Source organism: Melospiza georgiana, chromosome 23 (genome assembly GCF_028018845.1).
Source record: "Melospiza georgiana isolate bMelGeo1 chromosome 23, bMelGeo1.pri, whole genome shotgun sequence".
Lineage (NCBI taxonomy): Eukaryota > Metazoa > Chordata > Aves > Passeriformes > Passerellidae > Melospiza > Melospiza georgiana.
This window is the reverse complement of record NC_080452.1, coordinates 5,459,912-5,486,178: the sequence shown is the minus strand read 5'-3', so window position 1 is coordinate 5,486,178 and position 26,267 is coordinate 5,459,912. Positions and strand designations below refer to the sequence as shown.

The 26,267-nt window shown below is 55.7% G+C and overlaps 1 protein-coding gene across 4 annotated transcripts in view; it reads left to right on the top strand.

Moving 5' to 3' along the window:
* Positions 1 to 26,267, top strand: part of KIF21B (kinesin family member 21B) — a 54,653-nt gene that overhangs the window by 24,375 nt on the left and 4,011 nt on the right. For 2 of the 4 annotated variants that reach the window (XM_058039632.1, XM_058039630.1), the window contains exons 9-34: positions 2,816 to 3,005; positions 3,111 to 3,174; positions 4,692 to 4,916; positions 5,383 to 5,464; positions 5,910 to 6,027; positions 6,989 to 7,180; positions 7,749 to 7,948; positions 8,085 to 8,192; positions 8,665 to 8,733; positions 9,481 to 9,710; positions 10,550 to 10,697; positions 10,796 to 10,990; positions 12,176 to 12,277; positions 12,381 to 12,546; positions 12,995 to 13,055; positions 13,334 to 13,391; positions 13,815 to 14,020; positions 14,486 to 14,560; positions 14,684 to 14,797; positions 15,371 to 15,409; positions 17,399 to 17,535; positions 17,744 to 17,924; positions 22,650 to 22,814; positions 23,808 to 23,925; positions 25,082 to 25,252; positions 25,692 to 25,891. In XM_058039632.1, the coding sequence (XP_057895615.1) occupies positions 2,816 to 3,005; positions 3,111 to 3,174; positions 4,692 to 4,916; positions 5,383 to 5,464; positions 5,910 to 6,027; positions 6,989 to 7,180; positions 7,749 to 7,948; positions 8,085 to 8,192; positions 8,665 to 8,733; positions 9,481 to 9,710; positions 10,550 to 10,697; positions 10,796 to 10,990; positions 12,176 to 12,277; positions 12,381 to 12,546; positions 12,995 to 13,055; positions 13,334 to 13,391; positions 13,815 to 14,020; positions 14,486 to 14,560; positions 14,684 to 14,797; positions 15,371 to 15,409; positions 17,399 to 17,535; positions 17,744 to 17,924; positions 22,650 to 22,814; positions 23,808 to 23,925; positions 25,082 to 25,252; positions 25,692 to 25,891 (3,614 nt within the window). The remainder of the gene's footprint in view (positions 1 to 2,815; positions 3,006 to 3,110; positions 3,175 to 4,691; positions 4,917 to 5,382; positions 5,465 to 5,909; positions 6,028 to 6,988; positions 7,181 to 7,748; positions 7,949 to 8,084; positions 8,193 to 8,664; positions 8,734 to 9,480; positions 9,711 to 10,549; positions 10,698 to 10,795; positions 10,991 to 12,175; positions 12,278 to 12,380; positions 12,547 to 12,994; positions 13,056 to 13,333; positions 13,392 to 13,814; positions 14,021 to 14,485; positions 14,561 to 14,683; positions 14,798 to 15,370; positions 15,410 to 17,398; positions 17,536 to 17,743; positions 17,925 to 22,649; positions 22,815 to 23,807; positions 23,926 to 25,081; positions 25,253 to 25,691; positions 25,892 to 26,267) is intronic. The other 2 variants (XM_058039633.1, XM_058039631.1) reach the window with 1 other exon arrangement.

Sequence of the window (26,267 nt, the reverse complement as noted above, 5' to 3'; positions counted from 1 at the left end):
TGATGGCTCTTCTGACCAATTTTGGATCCCCCTATACCCATTATATAGGGTATAGGGGTATCCAGAATTGTCCAATAGCAGGGGTTAAGGAAAAGTGACCTATGGGGTTACAGAGATAAGCTGGGGTCCAAAAGGTGGAAGACAAGGGCTTGCCATGACTTGGCATTTCCTATCTTTAGGCCTCTGCTCTCCACGGGGCCCTGTGACTGTGTTCACAGGGGTCTGAGGATGAGGGAAGAGATGAGGCTCTGACTCCAAGTTTCAGAAGGCTTGATTTATTATTTTATTATATATATTATATAAAAACTATACTAAAAGAATAGAAGAAAGGATTTGATCAAAAGGCTAGCTAAGAATAGAAAAAGAAAGAATGATAACAAAAGCTTGTGGCTTGCACTCTCTGTCCGAGCCAGCTCACTGTGATTGGCCATTAATTAGAAACAACTACATGAGACTAATCACAGATTTACTTGTTGCATTCTACAGCAGCAGATAATCATTGTTTACATTTTGATCTTGAGGCTTCTCAGCTTCTCAAGAGGAGAAATCCTAAAAAAAAGATTTTTCATAAAAGATGTCTGTGACAGGGCCCTTGCAAGCCCATGGCCTGCTACAATGGGGGAGAGTAACAGTAAGAAAACTCCTTGGTTTAGATACAGTTTAAGAAGTAAAGCGAACCAAGGAATTAATTCCCCGTGTCCCATCACAGGGAGATGTTCAGCCATGCCCAGCCCAGCAGTGCTCTGTCAAGTGTAACAGTGACTTGGGGCAACACTCCAGGCATCCCCTGTTTCTTCTTCCCTCCCCCAGCTTTATATGCTGAGCATGACATCCTGTGGTTTGGGATATCCCTGTGGTTAGTAAGGAGCCACAGCTGTCCTGGCTGTGTCCCCCCAGCTCCTTGTGCACCCCTGGCCCAGTGCTGGTGGGTCAGAGTGAGGGGCAGAACAGCTCCTGACTCAGCAGGAGCTGAATCGTCCCTGTGGGATCAGTGCTGTGCTCAGCACAGATCCCAAACACAGCACCACACAAAAGCTGCTGTGAGGAAAATGAACTCCACCAAAGGCAAACCCAGCTGATGGAGCAGCCCTGGTGAGGGGGCAGGGACAGGTGCAGAAAGGCCCCTCCTTGTGTTTGAGTTGGGGCAGGTTTAGTGGGACAGACCCATCCCCTGCCCCCTAGGAGAAACTTCTAGGAGGAGTCAGGAGGCTTAAGAAACAGGAGCTCAGCTTAGGACCTTGGCCAGGTTTTGGGGGTGGTAAGGCAGGGAGAATCCCTGAAGCCTCTCTCACCCTCTGCATGTTCAGCTCAGGCTTTCCTGGTTCCTGCTCTCTGGGTGGGGCTGCCCCCAGGGGTGCAGTGGTGGGTCTGTGTGTCCCAGGTGTGTCTCTATGTGTCCCAGGTGTGTCTCTGTGTGTCCCAGGTGGGTCTCTATGTGTCCCAGGTGTGTCTCTGTGTGTCCCAGGTGGGTCTGTGTGTCCCAGGTGTGTCTCTGTGTGTCCCAGGTGTGTCTCTGTGTGTCCCAGGTGTGTCTGTGTGTCCCAGGTGTGTCTCTATGTGTCCCAGGTGTGTCTCTGTGTGTCCCAGGTGGGTCTGTGTGTCCCAGGTGTGTCTCTGTGTGTCCCAGGTGTGTCCCAGGTGTGTCTCTGTGTGTCCCAGGTGTGTCTCTATGTGTCCCAGGTGGGTCTGTGTGTCCCAGGTGGGTCTGGGTGTCCCAGGTGTGTCTCTGTGTGTCCCAGGTGTGTCTCTGTGTGTCCCAGGTGGGTCTGTGTGTCCCAGGTGTGTCTCTGTGTGTCTGTGTGTCCCAGGTGTTTCTCTGTGTGTCCCAGGTGGGTCTGTGTGTCCCAGGTGGGTCTGTGTGTCCCAGGTGTGTCTCTGTGTGTCCCAGGTGAGTCTGTGTGCCCCAGGTGTGTCTCTGTGTGCCCCAGGTGTCTCTGTGTGCCCCAGGTGTCTCTGTGTGTCCCAGGTGGGTCTGTGTGTGTCCCAGGTGGGTCTCTTTGTGCCCCAGGTGTGTCTGTGTGTCCCAGGTGTGTCTCTGTGTGTCCCAGGTGGGTCTGGGTGTCTCTGTGTGTCCCAGGTGGGTCTCTGTGTGCCCCAGGTGTGTCTGTGTGTCCCAGGTGTGTCTCTATGTGTCCTAGGTGGGTCTGTGTGTCTCTGTGTGTCCCAGGTGTTTCTGTGTGTCCCAGGTGGGTCTGGGTGTCCCAGGTGTGTCTCTGTGTGTCCCAGGTGGGTCTGTGTGTCCCAGGTGTGTCTCTGTGTGTCCCTGGTGTGTCTCTGTGTGTCCCAGGTGTGTCTCTGTGTGTCCCAGGTGGGTCTGTGTGCCCCAGGTGTGTCTCTGTGTGTCCCTGGTGTGTCTCTGTGTGTCCCAGGTGTGTCTGTGTGTCCCAGATGTGTCTCTGTGTGCCCCAGGTGGGTCTGTGTGCCCCAGGTGTGTCTCTGTGTGTCCCAGGTGTGTCTCTGTGTGTCCCTGGTGTGTCTTTGTGTGCCCCAGGTGTGTCTCTGTGTGCCCCAGGTGTGTCCCAGGTGTGTCTCTGTGTGTCCCAGGTGTGTCTCTGTGTGTCCCAGGTGTCTCTGTGTGTCCCAGGTGTGCGTCTGTGTGCCCCAGGTGTGTCTGTGTGTGTCCCAAGTGTGTCTCTATGTGTCCTAGGTGGGTCTGTGTGTCTCTATGTGCCCCAGGTGTGTCTCTGTGTGTCCCTGGTGTTTCTCTGTGTGTCCCAGGTGTCTCTGTGTGTCCCAGGTGTGTCTCTGTGTGTCCCAGTGGGTCTCTGTGTCCCAGCCTGCCCTGCCCTCAGGGGCTGCCCTCCTGTGCCCCCAGGGCAAGCGTGTGATCGGGGAGGATGGCACGGAGGGCTACAGCGACCTGTTCCGGGAGAACGCCATGCTGCAGAAGGAGAACAGCGCGCTGCGCATGCGCGTCAAGGCCATGCAGGAGGCCATCGACGCCATCAACAGCAGGGTCACCTACCTCATGAGCCAGGAGGCCAACATGATGCTGGCCAAAGCAGGTGGGGCTGGGCTGTGCATGGCGTGGGGGGCCAGCCCAGGCAGCAGCTGGGCCGGGGGCTGGGGGACAGCAGGGTGTGCCTCTCACCAGTGCCCGTGCGCTGCAGGTGACGGGAACGAAGCCATCGGCACCCTGATCCAGAACTACATCCGGGAGATTGAGGAGCTGAGGTGAGCGGGCACACTGCTGGGGGTTCTGGGCTCCTGGGGGCAGGGGCTGGGGATGAGGGCTCACACAGCTCAGTGCTGTGTGAATGAAGCCATCAGCACCCTGATCCAAAACTACATCCGGGAGATTGAGGAGCTGAGGTGAGCAGGCACACTGCTGGGAGGTCTGGGCTCCTGGGGGCAGGGGCTCACACAGCTCAGTGCTGTGTGAATGAAGCCATCAGCACCCTGATCCAGAACTACATCTGGGAAATTGAGGAGCTGAGGTGAGCAGGCACACTGCCTGGGGTTCTGGGCTCCTGGGGGCAGGGGCTCACACAGCTCAGTGCTGTGTGATTTCCACCGCTGCTATGCAGGGTTGAAGGAGGCCCAGCCTTGGTGGCAAGCAGTGCTTTGGCTATTGTTGTCTTTGGTATGGACATTGATGGTGAGGCAGAGTGGAAATTTTCCAGGGTAGAAATCTATTTTGATTTAGGTGGAAGGTACATCTTTAAGTATGTAGCTTGTTGTGTAGTCTGGCTGGAAAAAGCCTAGGCTCAGAGAAACTGCTTCAGTGAAAGACAGAGATAAGAGGGGGGCAGACAGAGAGTGATAGAGAGAGACAGAGACTGCTGTGAGAGCAAGTCAACTCGACTTAAGAATTCTTTCTGATAAAGAAGAACTACCAGCAAGTGTACACAAAATTCGTAAAAATTAATAGATATAAACCTCTTGTGAAATTGTATGCATATGTATCTGAGAGAGGGATAAAAAGGGACCTGAAGTTCCCAGAGGTATACATGTCATTTTGAGGGGAACGATTCCCACATGCGCTGTAATAAACATCCCGGCTTTACAACTTTCACAAAAGTTGTAGAGTTTTTATTATCTCCACAAAACAATGGAGGGATAAGTTCTATTTGAAGTGCCTGGGGTCTTCCAGGGACTGCTGCCTCCCAAAGGTGGGTCCATGCCAGTCTCCTGTTAATCCTGCTACCCTGTCTGGCAGCATTATGGCTTTCTGACCCATCAGTAGATGGAATGGCTTAGTAGTGACTCTGTCCCTGGCTCACACCATCCAAGCACATCATGTTCAGTCTGTAGAAGACTCTGGGGAGACCCTAGAGCCCCTTCCACTGCCTAAAGGAGGCTATAAGTAAGAAGGAGAGAGCTGTTATTTTTTTTTTTTTTTTTTTTTAGTGTGGACAGGTAGCAATAGGACAAGGGAAAATGGCTTTAAACTAAAAGTGGAGAGATTTAAATCAGAAGTTAGGAAGAAATTCTTCCCTATGATGTTGGTGAGGCAGTGGCACAGTTTGCCCAAAGGAGCTGTGGTTATTCCATATCTGCAAGTCTATGGAGCTTGGAGCAACCTGGTCTAGTGGAAGGCATCCCTGCCCCTTCCATAGCAGGAATGTGGAATGCAATAAGGCTTAAGGTCCCTTCCAGCCCAAACCACTCTGTGATTCTAAACCCAGAAAAGACCCCCTGTAGGGCCAGTGGGATGGGCCCTGTTGGACTGTGCTGCTTGCCCTCCCCAGGACGAAGCTGCTGGAGAGCGAGTCCATGAACGAGTCCCTGCGGCGCAGCCTCTCGCGGGTCTCTGCACGGGGCCCATTCCCCGTGGGCTCCTCACCGGGCCCGGGCCTGGCTGGGATCTGCAGCCCCGCGGCCACCCTGGACACCGAGGCCTCCGACGTGCTCCGACGGGCCAAGCAGGACCTGGAGCGCCTCAAGAAGAAAGAGCGGCGGCAGCAGAGGAAGAGGTGAGGGGAAGGGGGAGGCTGAATGCTGGTCTGTCCCTGTGGGGTTGGGTCTCCTCTGCTACAGCCAGAGCCCACACACCTGCATTCCCTTCCCTTCCCTTCCCTTCCCTTCCCTTCCCTTCCCTTCCCTTCCCTTCCCTTCCCTTCCCTTCCCTTCCCTTCCCTTCCCTTCCCTTCCCTTCCCTTCCCTTCCCTTCCCTTCCCTTCCCTTCCCTTCCCTTCCCTTCCCTTCCCTTCCCTTCCCTTCCCTTCCCTTCCCTTCCCTTCCCTTCCCTTCCCTTCCCTTCCCTTCCCTTCCCTTCCCTCTCTGTCCTGCCCTTGGTCTCCTGTTCTCCATCACGTAATTCCAGAGGCTGTTTTTCCCCCAAAGGGTCCAAAAGCAGCAGGGAGGGGAGAGTGGCCCAGCAGAAGCTGTTTCTGGCCTCTCTCATGCTGGGACTCACCAGCCCCCCTCTGTTCCCCCCAGCCCAGAGAAGGAGGCGTTTAAGAAGAGGCAGAAACTGCAGCAGGACAATGGGGAGGAGACGGATGAGAACGAGGTGGAAGAGGTGAGTGGGCATTGTGTTCACGCTGTGGGGGTGTCTGGTGGTGAGCTCTGAAAGTGCCATCCATGGGACAGGGAGCAAGCTCAGGTTGGAAGAATCACTCTGCTGAGGGCTCCATGCTGGAGCAGGGCAGAAGCTGGGTACTCCCCACTCAGCCTGGATGTAGAATGAGGAGTCCATGTTTTTGGGGGCTTGGATTTAATCAGTATAGATGAAGAGGGGTCAGCTAGGAAGGGATGGATGGGTCAAATTGCTGTTCCTCTCAACAGGATGTGCTGGGGGTCCAGAAATGGTGCTGCTGCCCCTGGGCATGCTGTGTGGGAGGCTGAGTCCCACTTGGGGGCCTGTGGCCCTTTGCTGTAGGGTGAGCTCAGGTTTGGAGGAGGGAGAAGCTGTGGGGAGAAGGACAGACCATCCTGCTGGCTGAAAATAGGCACTCATCTCTTAGGAGGAGGAAGAACAGGATGAGAGTGGCTGTGAGGAAGAGGATGGGCGCGAGGATGAAGATGAGGACTCGGCCAGCGAAGAGAGCCTGGTGGACTCGGACTCGGATGCAGAGGAGAAGGGTAAAGTGGAGATCTGTGTGCAGCCATGGGCATGGAGGGCACTCGCTCGCATCTTTGGCAGTGAGCTCTGCTCTTGGGGAGGCAGAGCTCACCATGCCCCAGCCATGCCTGCTCTGTGGGACTTGGGGAGCCCCAGGGCTGCTGCAGTGCTGCTTCAGTGCTGCTGCTCCCCAGCAGTGGGGGTTCCCATCAGCCCTCTGCCCTCTCCGTGTGCTGTGTGTCTCAGTTTGGAAAGACAGGAGTCTGCTAAGGAAGGCAGGAGCCTCCCCTGAAATGGAGAATGTAAACCCTCCCCACCCCTCTGAATTGCTGTAAATTTTAAATTAAGGGGCTCTCAGGCAAAAATATGGGAGCAGGAAATAACAGTTCTTTAATAGGGAAGGAAAGAAAAAGGATAAAATAAACAATGCAGTACACTAAACCAACACTGCCAGAGTCAGAACCCAACCTGACACCCTGTGGGTCAGGGTGCTGGCAGCAGTCCCATTGGAATTGTGGCTCAGCCCTCCTGCAGTGTCAGGGCTGGTTCTGCTGGAGCAGGGATCCTGGAGAAAGGTGCAGTCTATGCCTCTGAAGATCCAGGGGAAGAGGCAGCTGCTGTTCCTCTGGGAAATCCAGTGGAGAAGCCGTGCTGGTGTCTCAAAACCTCTGGATTATATCTGGGTAGGAATGCTTGGCTCCTCCCTCTGGGCTCACATCTCCCAATGGGATGCTGTAGTCCTTATCAGCCATGCAGTGACATTCAATAGCTGTTATCAGCAGATGTTCCCTCCCTAGGGAGGAGTGATTGTGATCACTCAGAGAGAGAGATAAAGCAAACTGCCCACTGACAAAAGATAATGTGCCATACAGATGGTAATGGAAAACATCTTGCCTTGCAATCTTCAACACTGTGAGTCAGTGGGGCCATGCAAGTGATGCTCCCCGTGCCTCCCAGCCTGACTTTCTCCTCTGCCTCCAGCTGTGAATTTCCAGGCCGACCTGGCAGATCTGACCTGTGAGATTGAGATCAAGCAGAAGCTGATTGATGAGCTGGAGAACAGCCAGCGGCGGCTGCAGACCCTCAAGCACCAGTATGAGGAGAAGCTGATCTTGCTGCAGAACAAGATTCGGGACACGCAGCTGGAGCGGGACCGGGTCCTGCAGAACCTCAGTGAGAGCTGCCTCACCCTCGGGATCCCATTCTAGACCCCAGTTCCAGCTCAAGCCCAGCTAACTCTAAGTCAAAGCATCCACCCCTTGCTCTGGTAGAGCTTTGCCATCCACCTGCCTCTCCTTGAACCCCTGGCACCCCCCAAGACTCTGCTTGTCTTGCTATGGGAGCAGCATCAGTGAGCTGCACAGCTCTGCACCCTGCTGGTGCTGCAGGAGGGTGGCAAAGCCTCTTCCAGCCTTGAGCACCACCTCATGAGCTGGGGGGACTCCTGGGGAAACTGAGGGATAAAAGAGCCAGTGGTGTGGCTGATCTGCAGGCTGAAATAGGGCAGGGTCAGCCCTGTGTGTGGCTGTGTGTCCCAGTCTGCAGCTCTGCTCAGCCCAGCCCTGTATCTCCACTCTCTGCTGGGCTCTTCCAGCAGATATTCCCAGACAGACCCCAGTTCCTGCTGGGTGAGGGGGGCTCAGATGGGACAGGGAGGGATGCAGTGCTGGGTGCCTCCAGGCAGGTCTGTGGGTACAGGGGGGTCCCGGGGTGCATTGTGAGCTCTCTCCCCACCCGCCAGGCACCATGGAGTGCTACACCGAGGAGAAAGCCAACAAGATCAAGGCAGACTACGAGAAGCGGCTGAAGGAGATGAACAGGGACCTGCAGAAGCTGCAGGCAGCCCAGAAGGAGCACGCTCGCCTGCTCAAGAACCAGAGCCGCTACGAGCGGGAGCTGCGCAAGCTGCAGGCAGAGGTGGCCGAGATGAAGAAGGCAAAGGTACCTGGATGTGCCGGGGCGGGGAGGGATCCTGGCCAAGCCTGGAGCAGCGTTTTGCACTCTGGTGGCAGTGCAGAGCGCTGTGTGCTGGGTGCGGGGTGCCCCGGGGCGGTGGCACAGCGGCCCCTCCTTGCAGGTGGCGCTGATGAAGCAGATGCGGGAGGAGCAGCAGCGGCGCCGCCTGGCCGAGACCAAGAGGAACCGGGAGATCGCGCAGCTCAAGAAGGAGCAGCGCCGGCAGGAGGTGAGAGGCCGGCTTGCCATATGTGCAGGAGGCATGGAGAGGGGATGCTTCAGAAGCAGGGGGAAGGACCACAAGGATCCCCAACTCCCTGCTCTGGGTTATCAGCCTTTTTGGAGGTGTCTTGGGCTGCCAAAAGCCTCTGCACTCTGCCTCAAGATTGTGACTGGTCTGGCTGGGGAGGGGGTGTTTGTCCTGCTCTGGCACTCCAGGAGCTCACAGATAGCTTGGTGAAGCCTCACTGGAGGTCCTAGCAGAGCACAGCTGGATGAATGGCTCCCAAAGGATTCCCACTGCTCCTGTTGGAGTTGTGGGGGATGCTGTGAAAGGAGGAATGTGCAGCCAGAGCCGGCTCAAGGCTGGGAGCTTGCTCGGTGTTAGAATCAGGAGTGAGACTGTGCCAAAGGGAGCACTGGCACTGCGACCACATCTGGGCTGGACCTCAGGGGTGTCTTTTTCTTTCTCACTCCTGCAGTTCCAGATCAGGGCTCTGGAATCTCAGAAGCGACAGCAGGAAATTGTGCTGCGGAGGAAAACGCAGGAGGTGAGGAAAGGGGGTTTCCTCCACATAGCCCCCAGCTTCCATGGGGGTCTGGGTCCAGTGCTTGGCTCAGAGAAATCCCATCTTTCAGACAGGGCTGGCTTTGGGAATGGGGTCCCCAAAAGGCAGGGAGAGGTTTTATGACTCAGGAACCAGATGGGAAATGGATGTAGGCAGCAGCAGAGTTCCCCATCCCGAGCAGCAGAGCCTGGTGGCAGGGGTGGGCTATGAGGGAGGAGAGGGAGCCCCATGAGGCATAAATATCGCTGGGCTTTGCTGCTCTCAGACCTGTGGGGCCTGGGGGTGATACCAATATGTTTAGGCTGGGTGAGGCTGCCCAGCTGACACCATTTGCTGTTCCTTTGAGGGAGTCCCCCCTAAGCTGTGTGTTCCCTGGTAGTAGCAGGCAGGCAAGGAGACTCCAGATGCCTTCTGGGTGTGCTGATTAGGTGAGGGTTTATTGGGGGTCCCACCCCTGGGAGCAGCAGGGTTTCTGAGGGAGAAGGGGGGAAAGGGGGAGAGAGAGGGAGAGCCTAGGGGGAAAAGAGCCAAGAGAGAGCCTGGTCTCCCTCACACAGGTTAATAGCAGGCACGGAATAAGCCTTGGGTCAATGGGATTACAGATCCATGACACTTCAGGGGAGGATCACAGGCTTGGAACAAACCCTACATTTTCCAGGGGTGAGACTGAGCATACATTGAACTAAAATGCAACACCACAGACCCTCTCCTCTGTCCTCCCTGGGGCAGGTGTCAGCGCTGCGCCGTCTGGCCAAGCCCATGTCCGACAGGGTGGCGGGCAGGACGGGCCCCAAGCCGCCCATGCTGGACTCGGGGGCCGAGGTCTCGGCCAGCACCACCTCCTCCGAGCCCGAGAGCGGCGCTCGCTCCGTCTCCAGCATCGTGCGCCAGTGGAACAGGAAAATCAACAACTTCCTGGGAGACTCCTCGGCCTCCATCAACGGGGCTCGGCCTGCCAGGTCAGGGCAGGGGCTGGGTGGTCGGGGGTGAGACATCCCAGGGATCCCGTGCCTGGCTTTTGATGGGTGGTGGAGATTGAAGGATGGCTTAGTGTCCACTCGAGCCATACTAAATCACTGATTCTGTGATAAACTGTGCTGGCAGAGTGTGACTGTCACCTGGGTTTGAGCTCAAAGCTGGCCCTCCATCATGAGGATTAAATGTTGTGGCACAAACCCTACTGGACTCATCTCTTGTCCCGCTTTGCTAAGAGGAAAAGTTGGGTGATATATGGTTTCCTCAAGCCAGGTCTTATGAGCTCTTGGAGATCTATATCACACCCAGGATAGCTCAGCTACCTTAGAAGGCATAAAATCAGCAGGATGGCTTCTGTGGTAGTGTTGGAAACAGAAAAGTTTTAATAAAGGCAACATAACAAAACTCTTTACAGAGAAAAACCAAGCCAGGTGGAAGAGGTTCTTGCTCCTGGTAAAACACCTCACAAAAGCGATTCATTTCTTTGTTCTCTTCATTTTCTAAAAAATTGCTTAGGCAAAACTTTTTGGCTCCTGTCTAATTGGCTATCCTTAAGTTTGAGGTGAAGTCCCCCAAGTTCTATGAGGTGTCTTTTTACCTAATCAAAGGAAGAAACTTCTGAGCTTTTTTCCTTTTTAAAGAGACAAAGGATAATTTTGTCACTCCTTCAACAGAGAGCACATTCCTACAGTTGAGCAATGCAGAAACAGCACAGATGCATCCTCTGTTTCTGGCCAGCCAGATCCCAGATCCTGGGGCAAGCCTGGCTCTCCAGCACGGTGTGGCCATCTGCCCAAATGCCTCTTCTTCCCTCTGGCTGTAGGAAGAAGTTCCCCAAGAAGGGGTCGAGCCAGACCTTCAGCAAAGCTGCCCGCCTCAAGTGGCAGTCGCTGGAGCGGCGCATCTTCGACATTGTCATGCAGAGAATGACCATTGTCAACCTGGAGGCTGACATGGAGAGGCTCATCAAGGTGGCTGTGGCACTGGGGACAGAGGGGGCTGGGTGGTGGCTGCAGGACAGGGAGGTGGCCATGTGGACAGTGCTAATTCCCCTTCCCTTTTACCCCAGAAACGTGAGGAGCTGTCGCTGCTGCAGGAGGCGTTGCTGGGCAAGCGGGCAAAGCTGCAGGCAGAGAGCCCCAAGGAGCAGAAGGGTCTGCAAGAGCTGAACGAGGAGATTGAGGTCCTGGGGGCCAACATTGACTACATCAACGACAGCATTTCAGACTGCCAGGCCACCATCATGCAGATTGAGGAGACCAAGGTGGGCAGCAGGACTGGGTATGGCTGGGAGGGAGGAAATGAGAGCATCCCTCTGTGGAAAGAGCATCCTTGGGCACAGCCAGCTGGGGCTGGGCTCTGCTCAGAGGACCCAGAGTCCTGTGAGCTGTCACTCTTGGTGGGGCTTCACCCACACAGTCACTCTCATTAGATGATTAATTATAGAGAGGAGTTCTGGCAGGTCCTTTCATGTCCATGGACATGCTGGTGTCCTGCTGCCCTGGAATTGTAGGGAGGCTGCAGCCCCCATTTGCCCATGGGGCTGGTGGTCACTTGTACCCATGATTGTTGCTTCATGCACTGGAAACATCCCTGGAGGACTGACTGGCTTTTTCCCAGCAGAAACCATCTAGGTTTTGTGTCCAGTTGTGATACTGGCCATGCCACTGGGCAGCTCCCAACTCCCCTCAATGCCTGCAGCCTGAAATGGAGGCTGTGTGCTGTCCCTGGCTTGTCCCCAGCTGTCACCTTGATTGCAGGGAAGAAGGGCTGCTGTTAATTCACGCCAGGCTTTGGACTGTGAATTTGGGTGAGCCTGGTGTCTGTTCATGGTCTAGTTTTGTGCTGGAACCAGAATTTCCTTAGCAGTGCATAAACCCTTCAGCACTGGACAGTCCCATGGCTGGATCTGCCCAGTTGTGATGGTGTTCACAGGGGTCTTAGGATGAGGGAAGAGATGTAGATCTGACTCCATGTTACAGAAGGCTTGATTTATTATTTTATGATATATATTACATTAAAACTATACTAAAACGACTAGAAGGAAAAGTTTCATCTCAGAAGGCTAGCTAAGAATAGAAAAAGAAAGAATGATAACAAAGGCAGCTCAGACTCTCTGTCCAAGCCAGCTCTGCTGTGATTGGCCATTAATTACAAACAAGCACATGAGACCAATCACAGATGCACCTGTTGCATTCCACAGCAACAGATAACCATTGTTTACATTTTGTTCCTGAGGCCTCTCAGCCTCTTAGGAAGAAAAAATCCCAAGAAAAGGATTTTCATAAAAAGATGTCTGCAACACCCAGTAGCCACTGGGCAGACTGGGGAGGGTGAGGGTTGGACTGGGCAGTGCTTGGAGGGTGATGGAAGTGCTGTGCTTGCCATGGAGGCCCATCCAGCAGCAAAGCTACCCTGCTGATCCAGCCCTTGTCCCTGTGTGTTTCAGGAGGAGCTGGACTCCACGGACACCTCGGTGGTGATCAGCTCCTGCTCCCTGGCCGAAGCCCGGCTGCTGCTGGACAACTTCCTGAAAGCCTCCATTGACAAGGTGTGGGGCTGGCAGGGCTGTGCATGTGTGACAGGGCTTCTTCCTGGGTGCCAGGTGTTCCTGGTGGCCAGGACCTTGCTGAGTGCCAGCATTGCCTGTGCAGGGGCTGCAGGTGGCCCAGAAGGAGGCGCAGATCCGGCTGCTGGAGGGGCGCCTGCGGCAGACAGACGTGGCCAACTCCTCACAGAACCACGCCCTGCTGGATGCCCTGAGGGAGAAGGCTGAGTCCCACCCCGAGCTGCAGGCACTGATCCACAACGTCCAGCAAGGTGGGGCCTGAGGCAGGGGCAGCTTCAGGCCAGGTGTGCTGCTGTGGGCTGGGTGCCCACCTGGACTGGGCCTGCAGAAAGCACCTGGAGGTGGCTGGGGCCCTGCCCAAAGGCCGTGTTGGGTGCAGGTGTGTGCCCTGGCCATGGACAAGGACAGGGTTATCCCTCATGCCCTTCTGGCCATGGATAACAGGGGCAAGGACTGGGTCACTCCTCATGGCCATGGATCACAGGGACAGGGTCACCCCCCACACCATTCTGGCCATGGATAACAGGGACAAGGACTGAGTCACTCCCTACACCTTCCTGGCCATGGATGACAGGACAAGGACTGGGTTATCCCTCATGGCTTCCTGAGATAACCCCTCTGCTGCAGGGTTTGGGGTAGCTGGTGACAGTGGTGTCCCCTCTGGGTCCCCCCTGCTGATGCACTGTTTCCCTCTCACAGAGAATGGCTACACCAGCACAGATGAGGAAGTTTCAGAGTTCAGCCTGGCCTCAGATGGGAGGTGAGCACCCAGCCTGGCACTGCCTGATGCCATTCATGGACCTCATAGATGGGCATGGATGAACAAAGCCCCACCTGAGCTTGTCTGTGGTGCCCAGCCCTTGGTGGGGGGAGCAGGATGTCTCTTGGACATGAGCATGGAGTGAAGGCTTGGTCATTCCTTGGAGAAAGGGTCCTGGGGGGCAGAGGGTGACCCAAGGAGTCTGGTGGACCATTGGCACCAGCTTTCTGAAGAGAGTTTGGCACTGAAGATCCATCTTTGCTCCTTTCTCCTTGCAGCATCTCCCAGTCTTTCACCATGAAGGGCTCAGCAAGCCAGGATGACTTCAAGTTCAAGGTTAGTTGGCCTTTTTGTGTGTCCTGGTCAGGGAGGCTGGGAGGAGGGTTGGAGGGATGTTCAGTGGTGCTTCAGGCCTCTGCTCTGCAGCCTGAACCTTGGCAAGCCAGGCTTGGCATAAGGCAGTGTGGCTGATTTATGGATGGGCAGAACCAAGGTCTCCTGGTGCAGTGGTCCTGTCCTGGAGCACCAGAGACTTGGCAAACACCCAGCACACCAGGCAGTGCCTCCCAAATCTGAGTGGCACTGAGGATGTCCCCATGGAAGGAAGCAGCCACTGTTCTGTACATGTTTGCTGGAGGGGATCCAGTGGGATGTGGGGGAGCTGGTTTGTGGCCAGAGAGCACAAACTCTTCCAGCCCCCGTTGCTGGCTGCTCCCACTGCCCTCATGTGCCCACCCTGAGCCCTCTGCCCTGCTCTAGGGGGAGCCCAAGCTTTCGGGGCAGATGAAGGCAGTGTCAGCTGAGTGTCTGGGACCCACGCTGGACGTGTCCACCAAGAACATCACCAAGTCCTTGGCGTCCCTCATGGAGATCAAGGAGGACGGGATCGGCTTCTCCATCCGGGACCCCTATTACAAGGAGAAGGTGTCACGGACCATCAGCCTGCCCACCCGGGGCAGCACCTTGTGAGCATGGGCCACCAGTGCCTGGGAGGCTCAGGGGGTCTGGGGAGCTGTGCCTGGCCTGTGGGGGTGCAGAGGTGTGAGGGGAGCCCAATCCTGTATCTGTCCATGCTCGGGTATAGCATGCCGTGGGGAATTTCCTCAGTGGGGCTTGGAGAGTGTGTAGGAATGTGTTGGTGTTGCTTGCAGATGGAGAGGAGTATACTTCAAAAGCAGGGAAGGAAGGGGAGAAATGGTGAGGGGATACTTCAGAAGCAGGGAGAACAACCACAAGGGTCCCCAACTCCCTGCTCTGGGTTATCAGCTTTTTGGAGGTGTCTTGGGCTGGCAAAAGCCTCTGCACTCTGCCTCCAGATTGTGACTCCAGCCCAATCTCTTGTTTGCTCTTCTGGGGGAGGACAGAGGTGTTGATTGTGGAGGGGTCCTGGGCAGGGCAGGCACCCACTGTGCTTTGTTCACTTGCTGCAGTCCCAGGCAGTCCCGGGGCTCGGACACCTCGCCCCTGACCCGGCGGAAATCCTACGACCGTGGGCAGCCTGCCAGGTGAGCTCGGGACAAACACTGACATGGGCAGGGGGGCTGTGTGGCCCAGGATTCTTCCTGGGCCCAGTCAGGTGCCAGGTGAGCACTTCCCAAGTCATGTGTCCCTCTGATCCTTTGGCTCAGGCCTGCAGACATCGGCTTCACACCGCCCTCCTCCCCACCCACCCGTCCGCGCAACGACCGCAACGTCTTCTCCCGTCTCACGAGCACCCAGAGCCAGGGATCTGCCTTGGACAAGTGAGTCCTGCTGGGGTGAGGGTGTCTGAGGAGGGGAACCCAGACCAGGATAGCACATGGCCTGTCTTGGATTGGCTCCAGCCAGTGTCCTGTCACCTCTTCACTCTCTGCTCCTCCCTGTGATGGAGCAGCTGCCGTGCCAGGGCTGTGCTCTGCCCACTGTGCCCCTCTGAGCTCACAGTGCTGGCCTCTGCCTGCAGACAGACTTGGAGCCCTGGCAAGATGAGGGAGCAGGATGGGGTGAGGGGATGAGGGCTCAGAAGAAGCTGATGGACTGGCATCCAGCCACAAGTGCTGCTCCAGCCTCTCCTGGCAGCAGGTCAGGTGCTGCTCTGGGCTTGCTAGCAGCGCTGGTGTTCCCTGATGGAGACCTGCTGTCTGTTCCTCACATGCCCTCCTGCTCTTCTGCTCTCCCCTGGTTCTCCATGTGTGCTTCTCCTTCTCCCTCCTTCCTCTCCTTCTCTCTATCCTACACTGGCTTGGATGCAATAACAATCTTCCACCTCTGACTCCACTGCTGCCTTCTCTAGTCTGGGTTTTCTCTCCCATAATCCTGCTAATTTTCTGCCCTAGGTCTGATGACAGCGATTCCTCTGTCTCGGAGGTGCTGAGGTATAGACAATTCTATTTATTATCCCTTCCTCTGCTCCTCCTTCTCTCTGTCAGATGCCTGCTCTCCCTGTCCCTGCATGCTCTGCCTGCAGCTTGCTGCTCTCCCCCATCCCAGCTGTGTGTCTGTCCCCCTGGCATGCCACCTCTGGTGCCTGGTGCTGTCAGTTCAAGCTGTTCTGCTGGGATGAGCCCTTGGTGCGTGGTGCTGGGCTCACTGGTGGGTGCTGGCTGCTTTGGGTTGGCAGCATGTTCTCCTCCAGCTCTGATGGGTTCTTGCCAGCATGAGGCCACCACTCATGGTGCCAGCCCTTCCCCAGCTCTCCAGCAGGATGGGGAGATGGTGGGGAAGGGTGCTTGCAGTACATGCTTTGTGCAAGCTTCTTCCAGGCAGTTATCTCAGGTCCAGCTCGTGCCTGGTTGTGCTGCCCTGGTGCTGGAAAAGGTCAGTCTGTCCCTAAAGAAACAAAGTCAGATTGTGGCAGAGCTCAGCCTTGGAGTTAATGTTCTCCTGGGATTCTCTCCCTGCATCCACCACTTCAGAGGTTTCCCAGAACAGGGGCCACATTTCTCCCATCCTTTACAACATTGCAGCCTTCCAGTGCCTAAAGGGGCTTATTACAAAGAGGGAGAGCAACTTTGTACATGGGCAAATAGTGACAGGACAAGGGGCAACAGTTTAAAACTGAAAGAGGAGAGATTCGGAGCAGATGTTAGGGAGGAGTTCTTCCCTGTGTGGGTGCTGAGGCCCTGGCACAGTTTTCCAGAGCAGCTGTAGCTGCCCCATCCCTGGGAGTGTCCAAGGCCAGGCTGGATGGGGCTTGGAGCACCCTGGTCTAGTGCAAGGTGTCCCAGCTCATGGCATGGACATGGAATGAGAGGGTGTCTAAAGTTCCAACCCAAACCATTCCATGATCAGCTGTCCAGCACCTAGGTGTCCCCTCTGCCTGTGCCCTGAGCTCCTGCAGCCCCCCTGTGACAGGGGAGGTGACACCAGACCAGTCTGAGAGGGTCACCCTGGGCAGTTTGTGGTCAGGCAGCCTCTCAAAGTCCATGGAAGATGCAGTGCAGGGATTTCCCCTTGGATTCAGTGTTGCTTTGAGGCTGCTGGAAGCACTGGGGGCGAGGGGAGGGCTGTTGGCTTGGCTTGGTAAGGGCAGAGCTGAGGAACATCACATGCATGTGATTTCCACACCCAATTAATGAGCCTGTGCTTGTCCTCACAACTAATGCAAACCTTGCCCTTCTCTTGCCCCATGCATCAGTTTCCCTGCCTGTAAGAAGAAAACAGCACAACTTTGGGTGTTGTGGCTGTGCTTGATGACCAGGTCACACACAGGAGGGTCAGGCTGGGGGTGCTCAGCACCCTGAGCATGTCTGAAGTGGAGGGGATTGGCAGATGATGTCCCCCAGGACACAGAGCAGTGCTCCTTGGCAGGGTAGGTGCTGTCCTGCCCAGAGCCAGCAGTGGGGGCAGGAACAGCCATTGCAGCAGGGATGTGGGGGGCAGATGCTGGTGCTGCCCTTTGTCACCCTTGGGATCTGTCTTCAAATGCCACCAGCCTGAGGGTGACAGCCTCCAGGGGATGGGGTGCTGATACTGGAACTCTGAAACATTATCCCAGCAGAGCTTCAGCTTCAGGCTGGACAGGGCACAGCTTGCCCCAAAATGGACCTGAGGCCAAGGGCTGAGTCTCCTGAACTGTCCTGGGTCTGTGCTGGTGAGGCAGGAGAGGGTTGGGGGCAGAGCAGAGGTCACTGGGCAGCCTCCCCCTTGCCCTGTGTGATGGCAGGGGCAGAGGTGGGCAGGGGGTGCCCATGGGGACATTCTGGGGTTTCCACAGAGACCTCAGCTCAGACGGGCCAGGTTCAGGTGGAGCAGTGTCTCACTCTGGGCTGGGTGTGAGGCTGCTCATGTTCTTCCATGCCCTGGGGCTGTGGGCACCGTGCCCCTCCACCCCACACTGTACCCGTTCTCTCTCTCCTGTGAAGGGGCATCATCAACCCGGTGGGTGGCACCAAGAATGCCCGGACAGCCCCTCTGCAGTGTGTCTCAGTGGCAGAGGGACACACCAAGCCTGTGCTCTGCCTGGATGCCACCGATGAGCTGCTCTTCACGGGCTCCAAAGGTGGGTGATGGGCAGGGAGGATGCAGAGGGAGCGTTGGCATTACAGGGATGGTCCCTGTCTGCAGTGTTGAGCCCTGCCCCTGTGCTGGGCTGGCTGGCCCCTTTCCTCTGGCCCTGTGGGTGGGGGGACATGCTCAGAGGGAAGATTGTCCCCACGTCCTTGGAGGAGACACCCCCAACACTCCTGGGCGTGTTCTTCCTCCCACAGACCGCAGCTGCAAGATGTGGAACCTGGTGACAGGCCAGGAAATCGCCTCTCTCAAGGGCCACCCCAACAATGTGGTTTCCATCAAGTACTGCAGCCACACGGGGCTGGTGTTCACCGTGTCCACGTCCTACATCAAGGTGTGGGACATCCGCGACTCCGCGCGCTGCGTCCGCACCCTCACGTACGTCAGCACGGGCACCTGGGCACTCTGGGCTCCTCTGGCTCTGCAGAAGCCTTTACAGAACCTACATGGCCAGATAGAGCTCCTTAGTGCCAGTTTGGAGTGCTGCTTCCTGAGGGAACAGGGAGGGTGGGAGAGGTTGGGGTGAGGGAGTTCATGGGAACTCCTGCAGGAAAAACTCGTGGTCATAAAATCACAGAATATGCTGAGTTGGAAGGGACCCATCAGGATCATCACATCCAATTCCTGACCCTGCACAGACACCCCAACAATCCTGCCCTGTGCTTTGTCCAAACACTTGGACTCAGACAGGCTCAGAGCTGTGCCCATTTCCTGGGGAGTCTGTTCAGTGCCCCAGCACCCTCTGGGGGAAGAACCTTTTCCTGACATCCAACCTAAACATCTCCCAGCTCAGCTCCAGCCATTCCTGTGATTTCTGTCACTTGTCATGAGAGGGAAGAGATCAGTGCCTGTCCCTCTGCTGCCCCTCATGAGGACATTGAAGACCCCAGTGAGGTCTCCCCTCTAGGCTGAACAAACCAAGTGCCCTCAGCTGCCCCTCATGAGGCTTCCTCTCCAGACCCTTCACCATTGTCATGGCCCTCCTTAGGATGCTCTCCAGTGGTTTAATGTCTTTTTTATATTGTGGTGCTCAAAACTGTCCTGAGGGCTTGAGGTGAGGCTACCCCAGTGCAGAGCAGGGCAGGACAATCCCCTCTGCCCAGCTGGCAATGCTGTTCCTGGTGGACATGGATGTCCCTCCTGGCTGCCAGGGCACTGCTGACTCATATTCATTGACCAGGATGCCCAGGTCCCTTCCCACAGCTGCTCTCCAGCCTCTGTTCCCTGCAGGGTTGCTGTGTCCCAGGTGCAGAATCCAGCACTTGTTAAGGGTCAGGAGCTTTGAAGAGATTTTGCAGCTGTTCTGAGAGCTGGCAGCTCCCATGGGGGGCACAGCCCCAAACAGCAGTGTCTGGGTAAATCACAGCCTCTTCAGTGGGAAACATGGGGCTCTGTGAGAAGTTTGAGGACCAGAAAGGAGCGTGGAACAGACTGTAGCTGTGGCTGCCAGTCTGGAGTAGGGCTCCAAGGTTAGGACAGGATGGTAGGGAGTAATAGCAGCCTCCTTGAGCCAGGTCTCATAAGCTCTTGGAGGTCTATTACTCACCCAAGATAGCTCAGCTACCTTTGGAGGCATAAAATCAGCAGGATGGCTTCTGTTGCAGTGTTGGAAACAAAAAGGTTCAATAAAAGGCAAAATAACAAACAGAGAAAAACCAAGCCAAGTGCAAGAGGTTCTTGCTCCTGGTAAAACACCCCACAAAAGCAATTTGTTTCTTTCTTCTCTTCTTTTTCTAGTAAATTGCTCAGGAGGGACTTTTTGGCTTCTGTCCAATTGGCCATCCTTAAGTTTGAGGTGAAGTCCCCCAGGCCTGTGAGGTGGCTTTTTCACCTAATTAATGACAGAAACTTCTGGGTTTCTTTCCTTTTTAAGGGGACAAAGGACAGTTTTGTCACTCTGTCAACAAGGGGCACGTTCCTATAGCAGGTCAGAGCTACCCACTTGCTGTGGCACAGGTCTCCTTTCCCCATCCAGCCTCAGCTCACCTGCCTTGGTTTCCCTCCTGGCACAGAGGCTGAGACCTCTCTGCCCTGTGCTGGATGCCAGCACTCACCAGCCCTTCTGTGGAAGCAGAGAGGCACAGGAGGAGAGCAGGGAACCTCAGCTGGAAGCCAGGGCAGGATGCTCTGAGACAGGCACAGAGCCTGATCCTTGGCTGCCTTTGCAGGCTGGGCACTGCCCTGTGGGACAAAGCTCCTGTTGGTCCCATTGTGGCCAGAGGGACAGGGACACTCCAGGGCCTTTCCTCAGTGTGGGACCCAGCTGTGCCAGCCTGGGGACAGCCCTGTGGTTCCTCAGTGGCTCTGGTCTCATCCTTCCTGATTCCTCAGTTTAGCTTTTCTATTTTTCAGATTCTGTGCTGCTTTAGTGTGCAGGTCTGGGTTCATATTAAGGGATGCTGAGCTCTGGGCACAGAGCAGGGAGACAAAACAATTCCTGCTCCAGCTGGGCACCAAGGACAAATGATCCAAATCTCAGCCCAAGAGCACAAACAATATGAACTAAAGACAGAAAAACAAGCAGGATGGGACTTCATGGGTTAAAGCTGTAACTGGACAATTAACCCCAATATGCAAATGGACCAAAACTTATAAAAGTGAGAGACCCCATGACCTGTCATCCATTTTGTGACCATTTGGGTTCACCTGGGCTATAGCCCTGGCTGGTGTTGGTACAAGCCCCTCAGGGCACAGGGCTGGAGGGAAATCTAAGCACAAGGATTGAACTGAAACCCCATGAGAAACTGAGATATATAAAGCTACAAACTGAAATAGAAATATAGATTTAGAATATAGATTTTAGCTTTTAGTAGAAACTTGTACTAAGTGCCTTGGGTATCTAAAAAGCTGCAATAGAGAACAAAAGCTTTTTTGTCTTTAAGCACAATTCAACCATAGTGGTGATATGTTTATAAGGCTACTTTGCTTCAGACAAAATGTAAATTGCTGGGCTCTTGTGCTGCCCAAGGTGGATCCATTGAGGCCTCCTAATAAATCCCTACTTTATTCTTTAGCTCTGTCCAACCTCTGTTCTAGGCTCTGCTCAGCCTTGACAAGGCACCACCTGTGGTAACCACATATTCCTGAACAGAGAGAGACAGCTCTCCTAGGATTTTCCTGGGAAGCTGGGAGAAAGCTCAGAGAAAACAATGAGAAACAATTCCTATCTCCACTTGTTGCACCTGTCATTGTGCACATGTGGAATGTGTTATGGAGATTTCTTTACCAAAGGGTGATTTTATAATTGGTCACTGCTGATGGTGTTTTGGATTCAAGGACCAGTTAGGTCAAAGCTGTATCAGACTGTCTGCAAGGGCAACAGGGGTCTGATGGCTCAGCCTGGACACCACAACCTTCCCAGAGAGAGATCCTGCAAGAGACAACTTTCTTGGGTCTCAGGCAGTCCTTCAGCTGCAGGGTAACCCCAGCAAGGGGCAGCCAGCTCAGCTCTTAGCAGTGATTTCAGCTCTCAGCAGTGATTTCAGCTCTGCCTTGTGAGGTGTCCCCAGGCCAACACAGGGACAAAGAGACAGGAGCGCCATGAGATTGTTCCACAGAGTTCCTTTATTCCAGCACCCTGCAAAGGACACCAGTGACAGCAGCACCCTCCTGAACAGGGCAGAAACTGGGAGTTTTATGGGGAAAAGCAGGGGTGGGAAAAACCAATCATTCCCAACAAATCTACATGGGATTCGAAAGCATGCTGGGAACTCACCATGACCAAGGAGGATTTCTCAATCAAGAAGAGTTTGAGGAGATCTTATCACAGCCCATTCAAGGGATAGCTCTCCAAGGGAGAGGGCTGGCATGCCCATCTGTTTCCACAGATGGGTTTTTTCTTAATAGGATAATGTAGTATTATAGTATAATATGGTATTATAGTAATATCAGGGCACCCCCATCACAGGAATGATTGAATATGACTCCAAGGCTTTGGAATGCTGAACACTCTCTTTATTATCCTATATTATACTATATTTATATTACAAAGAATGCTAAAGAATACTAAAGAAAACTCCTGACTGTCTCTTGACAATCAGGCAACAGCTTTTTGTGATGGGCCAAGGAAACAAAACAATCCTCAGCAAAACCCAATTACTAAATTCCTGCAGGTAAACAATATCCTAACACATTCCACAGGTGCAAAACAACAGGAGCAGAGAATAGACATAAGAATTGTTTTTCTCTTCTCTGAGGCTTCTCTCTGCTTTTCCCAGAAAATCATTGGGAAAAATTGTGCCTTGCTTTTCTCTGTGAAGAGAAACACGGCCACATAGTATAGGATAGTAGAATAAAGGTGTAGGCTGGGGATGGTGTGGCTGGACAGTGCCCAGAAAGGAACCTGGGGGTGCTGATGGACAGCAGGCTGAACATGAGCCAGCAGTGTGCTCTGGTGGCCAAGAAGGCCAATGGCTCCTGGCCTGGATCAGGAATGGTGTGGCCAGCAGGAGCAAGGAGGGCATTCTGCCCCTGTACTCAGCACTGCTGAGGGCACACCTGGAGTGCTGTGTCCAGCTCTGGGCCCCCAGTTTAGGAAAGACATGGAGACATTGAGCATGTCCAGAGGAGGCAGTGAGGCTGTTGAGGGGCTGGGAACACAAACCCTGTGAGGAACAACTGAGGGAGCTGGGGGTGCTCAGCCTGGAGAAAAGGAGACTCAGGGGTGACCTTATCACTCTCTACAACTTCCTGAAGGGTTGTAGTTGGTGGGAGGTCAGTTGTAGTCAAGTGTGGCTGGGCTCTTTCTCCAGGCAGCGCTGATGGAACCAGAGGTCACAGTCTCAAGCTACATCAAGGGAAATATAGGTTGGATATCAGGAAAAAGTTTTTCATGGAAAGAGTGATAAAGTTCTGGAATGGCTGCCCAGGGAGGTGGTGGAGTCACCATCCCTGGGGGTGTTTAACAAAGCCTGGATGTGGCACTGGGTGCCAGGGTTGAGTTGAGGTGCTGGGGCTGGGTTGGACTCGATGATCTTTGAGGTCTCTTCCATCCTGGTCATTCTGTGAATTCTGTGATTGCTCAGCCTCCTGCAATCACAGACTCAACGCTAATTACTCCCCAGCAGGTACAATCCATCACCCCTTTGAACTGTCCCCCTTCAGGTCGTCGGGCCAGGTGATCTCTGGGGACGCGTGTGCCGGGACCAGCAGCCGCACGGTCACCAGCGTGCAGGGCGAGCACCAGATCAACCAGATCGCGCTCAACCCCGCGGGCACCGCGCTCTACGCGGCCGCCGGCAACGCCGTGCGCGTCTGGGAGCTCAGCAGGTCAGGGATGGGGCTGGGCAGGGATGGGGCTGAGCTGGGCAGGGATGGGGCTGAGCAGGGCAGGGATTGGAGCTGAGCAGGGCAGGGCTGGGGGTTGAGCTGGGCAGGGATGGGGCTGAGCTGGGTAGGGATGGGAGATGAGCAGGGCAAGGATGGGGCTGAGCTGGGCAGGGATGGGGCTGAGCAGGGCAGGGCTGGGGGCTGAGCTGGGCAGGGATGGGAGCTGGGCAGGGATGGGAGCTGGGCAGGGATGGGAGCTGGGCAGGGATGGGAACTGGGCAGGGATGGGGCTGAGCTGGGCAGGGATGGGGCTGAGCAGGGCAGGGATGGGGCTGAGCAGGGCAGGGATGGGGGCTGAGCAGGGCAGGGATGGGAGCTGGGCAGGGATGGGAGCTGGGCAGGGATGGGGGCTGAGCTGGGCAGGGATGGGGCTGAGCAGGGCAGGGATGGGGCTGAGCTGGGCAGGGATGGGAGATGAGCAGGGCAGGGATGGGAGATGAGCAGGGCAGGGATGGGAGCTGAGCTGGGCAGGGATGGGAGCTGGGCAGGGATGGGAGCGGAGCTGGGCAGGGATGGGAGCTGGGCAGGGCTGAGCTGTGCCCTTGCTGCCCTCAGGGGCTGAGCCGTGCCCTTGCTGCCCCTCACGGGCTGAGCTGTGCCCTTGCTGCCCCTCAGGGGCTGAGCTGTGCCCTTGCTGCCCTTACAGGCTGAGCTGTGCTCTTGCTGCCCCTCAGGGGCTGAGCTGTGCCCTTGCTGCTCTCAGGGGCTGAGCTGTGCCCTTGCTGCTCTCAGGGGCTGAGCTGTGCCCTTGCTGCCCCTCAGGGGCTGAGCTGTGCCCTTGCTGCCCTCAGGGGCTGAGCTGTGCTGCTCTCAGGGGCTGAGCTGTGCCCTTGATGCCCTCACAGGGGCTGAGCTGTGCCCTTGCTGCCCCTCAGGGGCTGAGCTGTGCCCTTGCTGCCCTCAGGGGCTGAGCTCTGCCCTTGCTGCCCTCAGGCTGCAGCCCGTGGGGAAGCTGAGCGGCCACATCGGGCCCGTGATGTGCCTGACAGTGAGCCAGACCCCGAGCAACCACGACCTGGTGGTCACAGGCTCCAAGGATCACTATGTCAAGGTACTCTGCTCCTTGGGGAGCAGCACCCCCAATCCTGTAGCATCTCCCCCCTTGGTCAATCCCCAAGCCCTGAGCCCTGGAAACGTCATTAATGCTTACCATAGATCATCCCTCCCAAAGGGAAAACAGTCCCCCCATGGAGTTGGTGTCACAACTTCCTCTGGTTTCTCCTTCCCCTGTCACTGGTTTGGTATCCCTGGCACCACCCTCCTACCCCTGGAAGCCAGGCCCCTCTGCCCCCCACCCCTTCCCCTTTATAAGCTCCTGCTCCTCGTGGTTCTTCCTCTTTCCCTGGGTTTGTCCTTCAGGGACTGAGTTACCCTACTGGAATAAACCCTTGCAAAAGAGCCTTTCTTGCCTCTGATGCTGATCCAGCTGTGGTGAGTGTGAGTGGAGCTTTGACTGCATTGCCTGACTGTTAACTCAGCCTTGCCTTTCAACAGGAGAGGCTTGCTGGGGACAAGAGACAGGCAGCAGCACCTGCCACCTTAACACTCACATTTTTAAAATCCTGTAGGGAAGCCTAGATGTTGGGAACCCCTCACTCTTCCCTCCTCCTGAGAGCTGAGCCCAGATTCTGTTTTCACCTCTGCATGTGAGGTTTTCACTTGTTTCCTCTTCCCAAATCTTGCCTTTTGCTTGGTCCACAATGCACCTTTGATGCATAAGAGAAATGCAACTTCTCCAGACTCTCTGGCTGTGATTTGCATGTGAGGGCTGACCCAGATGAGTTCACCCTGCTGTGCTCCATAATCCCCCCCTGATAAAGATGCCTTGTGCCTGCTCAGTCACCGCTGCAGCACAGTAGGAGCCTTTCCCTTTCTTTCAGGTTTTAGCAGGTTGAATTAGAGCTGTCCCCAGGGAAGTGGGGAGGGGTGGTGAGATGGTGAGACAGGATCCCCCTCAGCTGTCAGTGCGGCTCCAGAGGAGTGTGAAGGCTCACCATGCAGCAGAGTGGGGCTGTCCCTGGTGTCAGATCTCCTCTGCTTGTGGCAGGACCCTCAGCCCCAAAAGCTTCCAGCAGCCAATGCCCAGTCCCATTCCCAAAATCACTCTGGGTGCCCTAAGCCTGGGACACAGAGGGTGGTGGCCAAACTGCCCAGGGGAGGGAGTCCCCAGTGCCATCTGTGGTTTGTTACCTGCTGCTCTCCCCCAGGTGTTTGAGATCACGGAGGGCATGGTGGGCAATATCAGCCCCACGCACAACTTCGAGCCCCCTCACTATGATGGCATCGAGTGCCTGGCCATCCAGGGAGATGTCCTCTTCAGTGGCTCCAGGGACAACGGCATAAAGAAGTGGGATCTGGAGCAGCAGGAACTTATCCAGGTTTGGAGGGGAGCACAGGGCAGGGGAGGGTTGCTGCTGGGGCATGGGGGTTGTCCAGGAACCTGGTGCCAGTGGAGCGGGCACTTACAGTCCTGACCATGAGTGGGTGAGGGTGTGCTGTGCCCCCATAATTTGTCCAGCAGGATGCTTGGGTTTGCTGCCTCTCTTTCAGACAGGCTGAGGCATCAGTTGCAGTGTGGGGGCTTGTGTTCCACCCTGAATTCTGGGTTGTTGTCTCCTGCCCAAGGGAGAAACCAAGCCATGATTTTGAGCCCACGCCCTTGGCTCCTAGCTGGGCACCTCCAGTTCCACCAGGTCCCAGTCAGCCCTGGGGTGTCAGTGAGGAGCTGAGCTCCCTGAGACAGTGACAGGATGGGTGCATGAGGCTGCCCGTGGTGCTGCAGGTGAGGTTGGTCATGGCTGTGCTCTGTGCCTCCAGCAAATCCCCAATGCCCACAAGGACTGGGTGTGTGCCCTGGCCTTCATCCCCGGGCGCCCCATGGTGCTGAGCGCCTGCCGAGGAGGCGTCATCAAGGTGTGGAACGTGGACAACTTCACCCCAGTGGGGGAGATCAAGGGCCATGACAGCCCCATCAATGCCATCTGCACCAACTCCAAGCACATCTTCACTGCCTCCAGGTGAGCCCCTGATGTTCTGCCCCCGTGGCCCCTGGGAAGGGGGAGACCCTGGGTGTGAGCTGTCCCCTCTGGGGCTGGGCGGGTGAGCAGGGAGCGGGGAGGGAATTGCAGCTTTTAGTCCCTCCTTCATCTCCTTGTGCCCACTGTAGCTGCCCACGGCCAGGCCTGCCCACTGCAGTGCCCAGAGCTGTCCCTGGCCACCCCCTGCCCACGCTCTGGTGATGCCCTGGGTTACTCCCCACGCAGGGACCCCTCTCCCTCGGGGCTGGGCATTGGCTGCTGCTCTCGGGGAGCTCTTCAGCAGCAAGACTCTGATATCCTCTTTTCGACCCTGTCCCTTTTCTCCCTTCCTTTTTCTCTGTCTCTCTCTGCCTCT